General features: G+C 40.3%; 1 protein-coding gene across 1 annotated transcript; it reads left to right on the top strand.

Annotated features, from left to right (window-relative positions):
* The first annotated feature begins 419 nt into the window (after positions 1-419).
* Positions 420-4,743, top strand: LOC124270758 (beta-1,3-galactosyltransferase 1-like). Its single transcript, XM_046705796.1, has 2 exons — positions 420-545; positions 3,507-4,743. Exons 1-2 carry the CDS (start codon positions 532-534, stop codon positions 4,600-4,602), a joined length of 1,110 nt encoding a protein of 369 aa, XP_046561752.1. The 5' UTR covers positions 420-531; the 3' UTR covers positions 4,603-4,743.
* Positions 4,744-11,954: the final 7,211 nt, after the last annotated feature.

Genomic DNA, 11,954 nt, shown 5'->3' with positions numbered 1-11,954 from the left:
TTCAGTGACCTAACTGTTTGTCAGCTTTATGAGGAAAGAATACCTGATTTGAATCACGACACAAACGGCTTTCCTGCTTATGAAAAACCCACGAGACTGAATGCAGACCTACCAAACCAGGATATAAATGTTGCTGTGTGATCGTGAGAGAGAGTAAGATGGGCAATAACCGCGTAAATCCTCAAATTTGTAAGTCTCACGTCGGTCGACCACAATTAGACGCTACCACACTCGTACCACACCTGTGCAACATTTGACCAGGAAGAGACATTACAAAGTCAATACATGTACAAAGACAATACATGTCCGGAATCGTTACGTCTGTACATACTGCCCAGTCACTTGTGCACAGGAGCAAAGCCTCTTCGTCGTCAGAGAAACTTACTGCTCACCCCTACACCATAGTGGACTATCCCACACAGCGATGCTAAGCAGTCAGAAGTTCAAGTTTTGATAAGAAAGTGTACTTGCTTTGACTATGTAGTTTGGATACCCATTACAAGGTGTGTGGTCAGTTATTACAACTTCACGATGGTGTCAAACAGGTAAGAATGTTTCGTATACAATTAGGCGTTGGATTTATAGATGCATCGTAGGTCACAGCGCACTGTTGTGCCTGAACTCCAATACGTCTAGTTCGGTAACATCTGTTGAAATGTGATATCCTTCAGAGCGCCCTCCCTTCATCCTTAGCTCTGGCGTCTTGGCAGTGCCAACGAGGAAACGGACGAACCAGACTGTATGCATTACTCGTGAACCGTCCTTACTTTACACGTCCCACACAAGTTTGACAGATAACACTTGCCCCGTCATCTGCGACGGTAGACTAACACTTAGACTCTTAATATATTTAATTTCGATAGTAACAATAAACCCATTTAAGGAGCCCCAGTCAGATGGGAAATTAAACCAGAGGGAATCTAGACTTGCTCCATTTAGGGCTTAAGCATTGCAGGGAGGGCCAGACAGGAGGGAAAATGTGGCTCAGGGACTGTGTGTGAGACAGACAAGGCAAAAAACAGTCAGTTACTTTTAAATGCAATAACTTTTGCGACTAACACTTAGTCTCTGAATCGAGATAATTTTTATAGAAACAACCAATTCACTTAAATTGAACAGGAACCGTAGCGAGAAGGGAGATTCTTGTCTGAACCGAGGAAATCTAGACTACTGCGACGGTATCCAGCCTATATTCTTGCTGTTGACCTCTACAGCAAAATGTTTCTTATATACTGAACTGCTAAATATAGAACGTCAGAGCAAAAAAATAACCTCTCGTAAGTATCTGAAGAAAAAAAGAATTCTCTAAAGAGTAAATTGAAAAACAGCTGTAGAAATTTCACGGATTGATCACCAAAATCAGTGATGACACCAGGTGTTGGCGAACAGGGTCAGCATGTCCTGCCCTATTGGTACCACCCACCATTCACAAATTGTGCCTAAAATGGAAATATGGAAGTACTCCTGCCACGTGGCGTCCTTAAATTCCGTATCTGGTGCCCCCGTTGTGATATTGCTGGATTATTGCTAAAAGCAGCGTAAAACCATACTCATTCACTCCCAGGGGTTGAATTTTTTTAAAAAGACTTTAAGAAAGTTACTTGTCCTAACTAATTTTCCACTTGCCCTGATTTAATGAAATAATCATCATGATGTAATTATGAAAGAATAAATCAACATGGTATTTGATGTTAATGTTTACTGGACTATTTATTGAAAAGTGATAAATAGCAAAGAAAGAAAAGTCTACTTATTATCATTGCGAAATTTAATAGCTACATTGTGAGCAGATATGAAATTAAAACCAAGTTTATTTGCAGTTTGAAACCATAAGTAGAAATTATCTAGTAGCCCACGGACAAGTAAGATACCATTATTTGAAATAAAAACTGACTTGTGCCGGGCGTCGGGCGATGGGATTTTTGAACAGCTGACTTCTTGAATTCCTTTACTGATTTGGGGCATTTTTCATAATTGAAGTATATACTATAAATATACGTTTGACGTAAAATATGCAAGGAATTAGAAATGAATTGCTGTTGACTGTGGTGGAAAGATAAAGATCCTTTGGATGATTGGACGAATAGTCGAGGGTTTAAGTCGCTTTTGTCATCATCAACCAGACTGTTTTATACGCTTGCATCTTGATATCAGTTTTCTGTTCGTAGTATGCACATTCCCTGATTTAGTGCTATTAGAGACGGATGCCACTGTGTCGGTGTGTCGTCCTGACTGGCAGATGTACAATACTAATGTGTGTGTAATAGTAATATCAGTTCTGTAATCAACTTCATCAAACAACAGTGTTCGAAGAGTGAGCGATCTCAAGCCCTCACTCAGGGCCTCAAAAACAGTGAGTGTATCATGCCAAGTGGCACACTTCGGAATGTGTTCTTAGTGTGTACATGAGACGAAGAGACAATGTTCTTAGTGTGTACATGGGGCGAAGAGACAATGTTCTTAGTGTGTACACGAGGTGAAGAGACACTGTTCTTAGTGTGTACATGAGACGAAGAGACAATGTTCTTAGTGTGTACACGAGGCGAAGATACACAGTTCTTAGTGTGTACATGGGGCGAAGAGACAATGTTCTTAGTGTGTACACGAGGCGAAGAGACACTGTTCTTAGTGTGTACACGAGGCGAAGAGACACTGTTCTTAATGTGTACGGGGCGAAGAGACAATGTTCTTAGTGTGTACATGGGGCGAAGAGACAATGTTCTTAGTGTGTACATGGGGCGAAGAGACACTGTTCTTAGTGTGTACATGAGACGAAGAGACAATGTTCTTGGTTTGTAAACTAGGTCAAGAGACAATGTTCTAAGTGTGTACACGAGGCGAAGAGACAATGTTCTTAGTGTGTACACGAGGCGAGGAGAGAATGTTCTTGGTTTGTAAACTAGGTCAAGAGACAATGTTCTTAGTGTGTACACGAGGCGAAGAGACACTGTTCTTAGTGTGTACATGAGACGAAGAGACACTGTTCTTAGTGTGTACACGAGGCGAAGAAACAATGTTCTTAGTGTGTACACGAGACAAAGAAACAATGTTCTTAGTGTGTACACGAGACAAAGAAACAATGCTCTTAGTGTGTACACGAGACAAAGAAACAATGTTCTTAGTGTGTACACGAGGCGAAGAGAAAATGTTCTTTGTGTGTACTTGAGATGAGTGTTACTGCGCTTAGTGTCTACATAAAACCAAGTGCAATTGTACTTAGTGTGGGCATCAGGCTAATTGAAAATGACCTTTGATAAACAGGCAATTGAAAATGACCTTTGATCAACAATGTTGTTTATCTTTTTGTCTTGTTCAAACTCAGTTATTTACCCTCACAAAAAGTACTTTCGAGACATCGATTCCGCTTATCAGCTAATGATTGATAACTAGGAATCATTTACCTACTGAATTCTAGATAGCGTTAAGAAACTGTGATTTCGTTTTAAGTATTTGAACTTTTTCATCGAAGGAAAGTAACTACTAATTCTAACTTTAATGTGTTACAGATGCCGTGTACGCCTTCTAAGACAAGTTCTCTTGTACGTCATTATACTTTTTGGGAGCATCGTAATATGGATGACGTCACGGAGGTACCCACTGCTGGACAAATTCGACCACAGCACCAACAAGATTCCAGTCGCAAATCTCACAAACAACATTATATCTGATAAACTGGGAACTTTAAAATACACCATAGTGAGGGACTCCAACCCAATGGCCTTAACTGATTATTTTAATCCAAGGGAAGAAATTGTAAATCCATTACCGAACAAATATGTGATAAAACCAAAGAATATGTGTGACGACCCTCCTTTTCTGGTCATAATAGTCTGTTCTATACACTCTCACACAAATGTCCGAGACGCCATCAGAGACACATGGGGAAGTGTAGGTCACGGCAGTGCGTGGCCCGGATCTGACGTCAGACTTCCAGTGAAGATATTGTTTCTGTTTGGAAAGGTCAAAATGCCAAGCATGGAGTATCTCATTAAGCGAGAAAGCAAAACATACAATGATGTATTGCAAGGGGACTTTACAGACAGCTACAAGAACCTTACCTTGAAAACATTAATGGGACTACATTTTGTGGCAAAAGCATGTCCTGCAGCTGAATATGTTCTCAAGGCGGATGAAGACACATTCACGCATGTGCAATTGCTTTATCAATTCCTTCGGACAGTGCACCCTGTCAACAGTGTAATTGGCCACATTTACACAGCAAGTCCCGTACGGAGATACGGCGTTTGGGCCGTATCATTTGAAATGTATCCGTATCATGATTACCCGTATTATGCGTCGGGAACTACGTATGTGCTGTCACGTGACCTTATTGAATGCATCACTAATACCTCGAGTTATCTCCCTTACCTTCCGATAGAGGACGTGTTTGTGACAGGCGTCATGGGTGTTGTTTGTCGCGCCACCCTGGTAGATGTAGAAGGGTTTACCTACTGGCTTCAGAGGGCGCCGGACCCAGAGGAGTTTACCATTGGAAACAAGCTGTCGGGGAACAAAGTATCTCCAGGACTGGCCAGGGAAATATGGAAGGAGCTGATAGATTTTGATGCAAAACCAGCATACCTGAATGTGTCATCTGTTTGATATTTCATTATTGTTCATACTGTTTACATACATGTACTTAAAGAAATAATTACAGAAAAGAGGAATCGGGTGATCCTATATTATTATTAAAATTATTATTATTGTTGTTCTCCAAGAGTTTAATAAAGTATGTTGAATCTCTTGAAGATTTGTTGAAATGGACGTAAAATCATTTCCCAGCATTCAGATAAAGATATGTTTCCTTGTGATAACACCGGCTTCGGGATAAGATGGTTACTTCCGAATCGGATAATGATAATAGAATGGTTATTTGGATCATTACCTTGGTAAGATGGTTACTTGAGGTGTTGATCATAAAATGGTAATTAAGATAATTTATAAGATGGTGATTAAACCTATTACTTAGTTTCCACAAACTAAGTAAATGCGGTATCGGTTGTCTGGAATTGTCTGGCCCAGCACTTGATTCTCTGGCCCAGCACTTTATTCTCTGGCCTAGTACTTGTTTCTTTCGCCAAATACCTGATTCTCAGGCCCAGCACCTGATTCTCTGTCCCAGCACTTGATTCTCTGGTCCAGTACTTGATTCTCTGGCCCATCACCTGATTCTCTGGCCCAGTACTTTATTCTCTGGCTTAGTACTTGTTTATCTGGCCCAGTACTTGATTCTCTGGCCCAGTACTTGACTCTCTGACCAAGCACTTGTTTTTCTGGCCCAGTACTTGATCTTCTGGCCCAGTATGTTTCCTTGGGATAACACCGGCTTCGGGATAACATGGTTACTTCCGAATCGGATAATGATAATAGAATGGTTATTTGGATCATGGTTACTTAAGGTGTTGATCATAAAATGGTAATTAAGATAATTTTATAAGATGGTGATTAAACCCTTTTACTTAGTTTCCACAAACTAAGTAAATGCGGTATCGTTTGTCTGGAATTGTCTGCTTTATGACTTGATTTTCTGAATTTCTGGCCCAGCACCTGATTCTCTTTCCCAGTACTTGATTCTCAGGGCCAGTACTTTATTCTCTGGACCAGTACTTTATTCTCTGGCCCAGTACTAGATTTTCTGGCCCAGCACCTGATTCTCTGGCCCAGTACTTGATTCTCTTGCCGAGTACCTGATTCTTTTGCCCAGTACTTAATTCTCTGGCCCAGTACTTTATTTTCTGGCCCAGTACTTGATTCTCTGGCCCAGTACTTGATTCTCAGGCCCAGTACTTTATTCTCTAGCCCAGTACTTGATTCTCTGGTCCAGCACCTGATTCTCTGGCCCAGTACTTGACTCCCTCGCCCAGCACCTGATTCTCTGGCCCAGTACTTGACTCCCTCGCCCAGCACCTGATTCTCTGGCCCAGTACTTGACTCCCTCGCCCAGTACTTGGTTCTCTGGCCGAGAACTTGATTCTCTGGCCCAGTACCTGATTCTCTGACCCAGCACTTGATTTTCTGGGGTTTTACAGCTATTTTGAAATATATAATAGTGGAAACCGAAAATGCTTGGAGTTTCACTTGTATGACATGGTTACCCCTATACGATGGTTATCTGTTGCTGTATGAGTGTGTAACTTGTTTAAGATGGTTACTTACATAATATTGTTACCTGTATAAGATGGTTACTTGTATAATATGGTTATCTGTATAAGATGGTTACCTGTATAAGACGGTTACCTGTATAAGATGGTTACCTGTATAATATTGTTACCTGTATAAGATGGTTACCTGTATAAGATGGTTACCTGTATAAGATGGTTACTTACATAATATTGTTACCTGTATAAGATGGTTACTTGTATAAAATGGTTACTTGTATAAGATGGTTACCTGTAAAAGATGGTTACCTGTATAAGATGGTTATCTGTATAAATGGTTATCTGTATAAGATGGTTACCTGCATGAGATGGTTACCTGTAAAGGATGGTTACCTGCATGAGATGGTTACCTGTAAAGGATGGTTACCTGTATAAATGGTTATCTGTATAAGAGGGTTATCTGTATGGTGCAGTTGCTTGTATAAGATGGTTACCTTTATAAGATGGTTATCTGTATACGATGGTTATCTGTATAAGATGGTTACCTGTAAAGGATGGTTACCTGTATAAATGGTTATCTGTATAAGAGGGTTATCTGTATGGTGCAGTTACTTGTATAAGATGGTTATCCTGTTATAAGATGGTTATCTGGTTATCTGTATAAAGATGGTTATCTGTATAAGATGGTTATCTGTATAAAAGTGTATCTGTATAAATGGTTATGGCTGTATAAGATGGTTATCTGTATGGTACCAGCATTCTGTATAAGATGGTTATCTGTAGTATAAGATGGTTATCTGTATAAGATGGTTATCTGTATAAGATGGTTATCTGTATGGTAAGTTCATCTGGATTATCTGTATAAGTTATGGTTATCTGTATAAGATGGTTTTCTGTAAGAGGTATGTTATCTTATCTGTGGCGCATATATTGGTTATCTGTAGATGGTTACTTAAGATATAAGATGGTTATCTGTATAAATTTATCTGTTATCTGTATAAGATGGTCTGTATGGTTATCTGTATAAGATGGTTATCTGTATAAGATGGTTATCTGTATAATATGGTTATCTGTATAAGATGGTTATCTGTATGGTACAGTTATCTGTATAAGATGGTTATCTGTATAAGAGGGTTATCTGTATAAGAGGGTTATCTGTATGGTGCAGTTGCTGTATAAGATGGTTACCTTTATAAGATGGTTATCTGTATAAATGGTTATCTGTATGAGATGGTTATCTGTATGAGATGGTTATCTGTATAAGATGGTTATCTGTAGAAGATGGTTACCTTTATAAGATGGTTATCTGTTTTAGATAGTTACCTGTATGAGATGGTTACTTGTATAAGATGGTTAATTGTATATACTAAGGTAAGAATACTGCCCCACTTCAATCATATGGTTTTAAAGTATATATTTCCGTAACTTGTACACGGAATGGATGGGCAAATAAATCTTTCGACTTATATATATGAATACCATCACAGTAATACACACAACCCAAAAATAAATGAGTACAATCAAGGTAGAAATATACAATAGATATAATCGGTGAATATGATGGAGGTGTGTCGGGTATGAGGAATAAGCTTCATTTTCATATACATTTTATTGATCGCTTTTAAATCTGTTTCATGAAATCATGAACGGATGCCCATATCGTTTGATAAGCGTTTGCAGTTTCTAATGAATTTACATAAGTAACTTCTGAAGTACAGAACTGAGGCTAAATCCAAAGGTATAGAAGTATGAATTTGATTTTATGGTGATATAAGTTGGACATATGAAGAAATAATGGGCAGTATGCTCAGATCACGTTATGTTCAAGATACTGTAGTCGCATACATACGTATTCTACAAAGAAACTAAGAACTAATGCTACGACCACTACAACAGAAGTTGGCGGTAGGGTAGCCCAGTGGTTAAAGCGTCTGCTCGTCACGCCGAAGACCCGGGTTCGATTCCCCACATGGGTACAATGTGTGAAGCCCATTTCTGGTGTCCGCCGCCGTGATATCGCTGGAATATTGCTAAAAGTGGCGTAAAACCATACTCACTAACTCACAAGTTACATTAAGAAGTTCACATAGATCAAGCAAGTATTTGCTGAATACATTTACACAATTGTCACCAAAAAGCCATCATTCCTTAAAATGATCAGATATGTAAGCATTCATATCTTCAAAACACTTATAGTTATCATCAATATAATCATCTCTTTTTTATTAATATCTCATAATCGGACAAGGTGGACGTGTAATCAATATACCGTTTTTACAGGTTTCATCTTTGAGAAAGCTAGAACCTTCCGGTTGAATGTATAAAAAAGTTTCCAAATGTCAAAGTCAAAAGATGTTTATTGTACAAAAGGCCTCCGGTCCATATACATTCGAGTTATATATATGCATTATACATATGGTGCAATAAGTAGTAATTAGTGATCTAAACAGCAAATCATGATACAGGCAGTAAATTAAGTACAGTAGTGAAATACGATGGGTCTACAAAAATGGAAATAGAGGTTTATTGAACAGCAGAAATATGTGACTATTTTAATACACCTTAACACACCCGTGAAGATCCGGGTTAGAATTGGTTTCCAGAAACCCATGCTTGTCTAGGCGACTAAAGGGATCGGGTGGTCAGGCTCACTGACTTGGTTGACACATGTCATCGTATTCCAATATTGCGTAGATCGATGCTCATGATGTCAATCACTGGAGTGTCTGGTTCAGATTCGATTACTGACAGACCGCCGTTATATAACTGGAAAATTGCTGAGTGGGGCGTTAAAAAACAAACTTAACGAGAAAGATTCTTATGCATATAATTCCACCTGATATCTTTCCTGTAGATGATCTCCTTGTGCGTGGAACAGCGAACCGCTTGTGATTTGGGAAAAGATGAGAATAGTCCTCACTAGGCCATGTTTCTGATCGTTGAAAAATATTCAGTATTTTCGTTGATATTCGTTTATACCATCTCAGCGTCGGTGCAAAATGATGATGATGATGATTGGTCGCCTCTCTACTTTAACCAGTAAACCACACGGGTTGAGTGAGTGAGTGAGTTTAGTTTTACGCCGCACTCAACAATATTACAGCTATATTGCGGCAGTCTGTAAATAATTGAGTCTGGATCAGACAATCCAGTGATCAACAGCATGAGCATCGATCTGCGCAATTGGGAACCGATGACATGTGTCCACCAAGTCAGCGAGCCTGACCACCCGATCCCGTTAGTCGCCTCTTACGACAAGCTAGAATTGTTCTTCAGAGTAACCCATGCTTGTCGTAAGGAACTATATTTTACCGTCACCACCTCAGAGGCAGATGTAGTTGTGATGGTTGATTTCATTTCTTGTTCTCGTTGGCAGTAATTCGGTTCACTGCTGACAACACAGGCGACGAAAGGGTTACAGTTGGCAATAATTCGGTTCACTGCTGACAACACAGGCGACGAAAGGGTTACAGTTGGCAGTAATTCGGTTCACTGCTGACAACACAGGCGACGAAAGGGTTACAGTTGGCAGTAATTCGGTTCACTGCTGACAACACAGGCGACGAAAGGGTTACAGTTGGCAGTAATTCGGTTCTCTGCTGACAACACAGGCGACGAAAGGGTTACAGTTGGCAGTAATTCGGTTCACTGCTGACAACACAGGCGACGACGAACAACAGGCGACGAAAGGGTTACAGTTGGCAGTAATTCGGTTCACTGCTGACAACACAGGCGACGAAAGGGTTACAGTTGGCAGTAATTCGGTTCACTGCTGACAACACAGGCGACGAAAGGGTTACAGTTGGCAGTAATTCGGTTCACTGCTGACAACACAGGCGACGAAAGGGTTACAGTTGGAATTCAGTCGACATTTGCAAGTTTTCTTAAATAGTTCAGCATGTCACTTTTAAAGGTCCTTGAGTCAGGTAGATATATGTACTCGTCAACGGATTAGGGGTCCACGAAATGAGTCGTCCTTCATTTTAACAAGCGGCTGGTTAGTGACATTTCGTCCCCCTATCGCTGTATTATCGCCACCACAGCGGTGACATTTCCTGGGCGACAGCACGAGGCGTCAACACAACACTTCGCTTGATGTTTTTAAAAACATACTGTCGAATCGATTACCACCTTTTTGTCGTCCTGCTGTTGTGGTTGTCAATTGCATCAGTGTTAGTCCATGCCTCACCGTTGAGACTCTTGCTTGTTTCGCCTAGTGGTTAAAGCCTTTAGCTCGCCAAGCTACATGAGGACACTGTGTGAAGCACATTTCTGGTATCTCTCGCCTTGATATGGCTGGAATATTGCTTAAAGCGGTATAAATCTTTCACATTGTTATTCAGTTGTTCACAACTCAGTTTGATTCCAAACCTTCACGATTATCAAAGTGTAGTGACAGTATGAAAACTAGTAATGATATTTGTTTTTTATTGTTGTTGTTCAATGTGTCAGCTATATGCCGGCAGTCTGTAAATAATCGCGTCTGGACCAGACAATCCAGTGATCAACAGCATGAGCATCTATCTACGCAATTGGGATACGATGGTATGTCTCAACCAAGTCAAACTGTGAAGATCCGGTTTAAAATTAATCTTCAGTAGCCCATGCTTGTCCTAAGGGGCGACTAACGGGACCGGGTGGTCAGGCTCGCTGGTTTGGTTGACATATGTCATAGGTTCCAAATTGCGTAGATGGATGCTCATGCTGTCGATCCTTGGATTGTCTGGTCCAGACTCGATTATTTACACACCGCCGCCGTTTAGCTGGAATATTGCTGAGTGCGGCGTAAAACTAAACTCACTCACTCTCTAATGTGCATGCACACAAAAACAATGAGCTCCTGATATCCCCTCATATCTGAGAGTTTCATGCTCCATTTCATTGGCTGAAGCAGTGTCGCGCACGCGTACAAGGTATCATGCTGTATGATGGCATACACGGCTAATGTAAACACAAGCTGGCATATGTTCCCGTCGATGTGATACTGACATGACGATGTTGTCAAATGTCGTAGAAACGGTGCTGAATTTTTAATTAACAGTGAATTTGAATAGTATGTCAACTAGGGCCAAAAGTGACTTTATTTTTAATTCAATTTCCGAACATACCTTTGAGTCTACACGCTTCAACAAGAGCATAACCATTATTTATCTTGACATTGATGTAAGGTTAGTGCCACGAGGAGGGCAGGTAAAATTTCGTAGCCCAAACACCACAGTCCAGGTAGCCGAGAGTCAAGATATCTCTTGGCCAGGAATTAAAATAGTGTTTAGTTGAATTGGTTCTCACCCGATCGAACATTCGTCACCGCTCGCCCCTTTCCGTAATCTCCAAGGAGCTGCTTATTCTGGAATAACACGAGTTGGTCACGAATGCCGATCGAGTTGGTTAAATTGATTATTTGGATTCCGACGGCATATTGATATATTTGAAGCAGAATATGGAATTTAATATAAAACAATTCTAAAATGTTTTTAATGTACTTATTTTATATGTAAACTAGCGTCCAAAAGAAACGCCACCAAACAGTTTTCTTCACTAAAACACAACAAAAGCAAATTATGGTAACAAGAAGTGTTGTATTGTAAAACACAATCATTCAGCAACAGTTCTTGAAACTTTTCAGTTAGAAAACGAAACAGTTCGTGTTCTGAAGGCACATGGATGAATAAACTGTCCTGAACAACACAGGTGATTCAGTATCCTGTGCGGCCACCCCTAGAAGCGATGCAGGCTCTAACGCGGCGTCGAACTGAGTATGTGAGCCTTCTGACGTCATCATTAGGGATTTGGCGCCATTCCTCTTGCAGGGCAACTGCCAAAGCGTCCCTAGTCAATGGCGGCTGTTGACGTTTC

The sequence above is a fragment of the Haliotis rubra genome, unplaced genomic scaffold (genome assembly GCF_003918875.1).
Source record: "Haliotis rubra isolate DU_JTF1 unplaced genomic scaffold, ASM391887v1 Scf1544, whole genome shotgun sequence".
Lineage (NCBI taxonomy): Eukaryota > Metazoa > Mollusca > Gastropoda > Lepetellida > Haliotidae > Haliotis > Haliotis rubra.
Note: the sequence above shows the minus strand (reverse complement) of the source record. Positions and strands in the feature narration are given on the sequence as shown.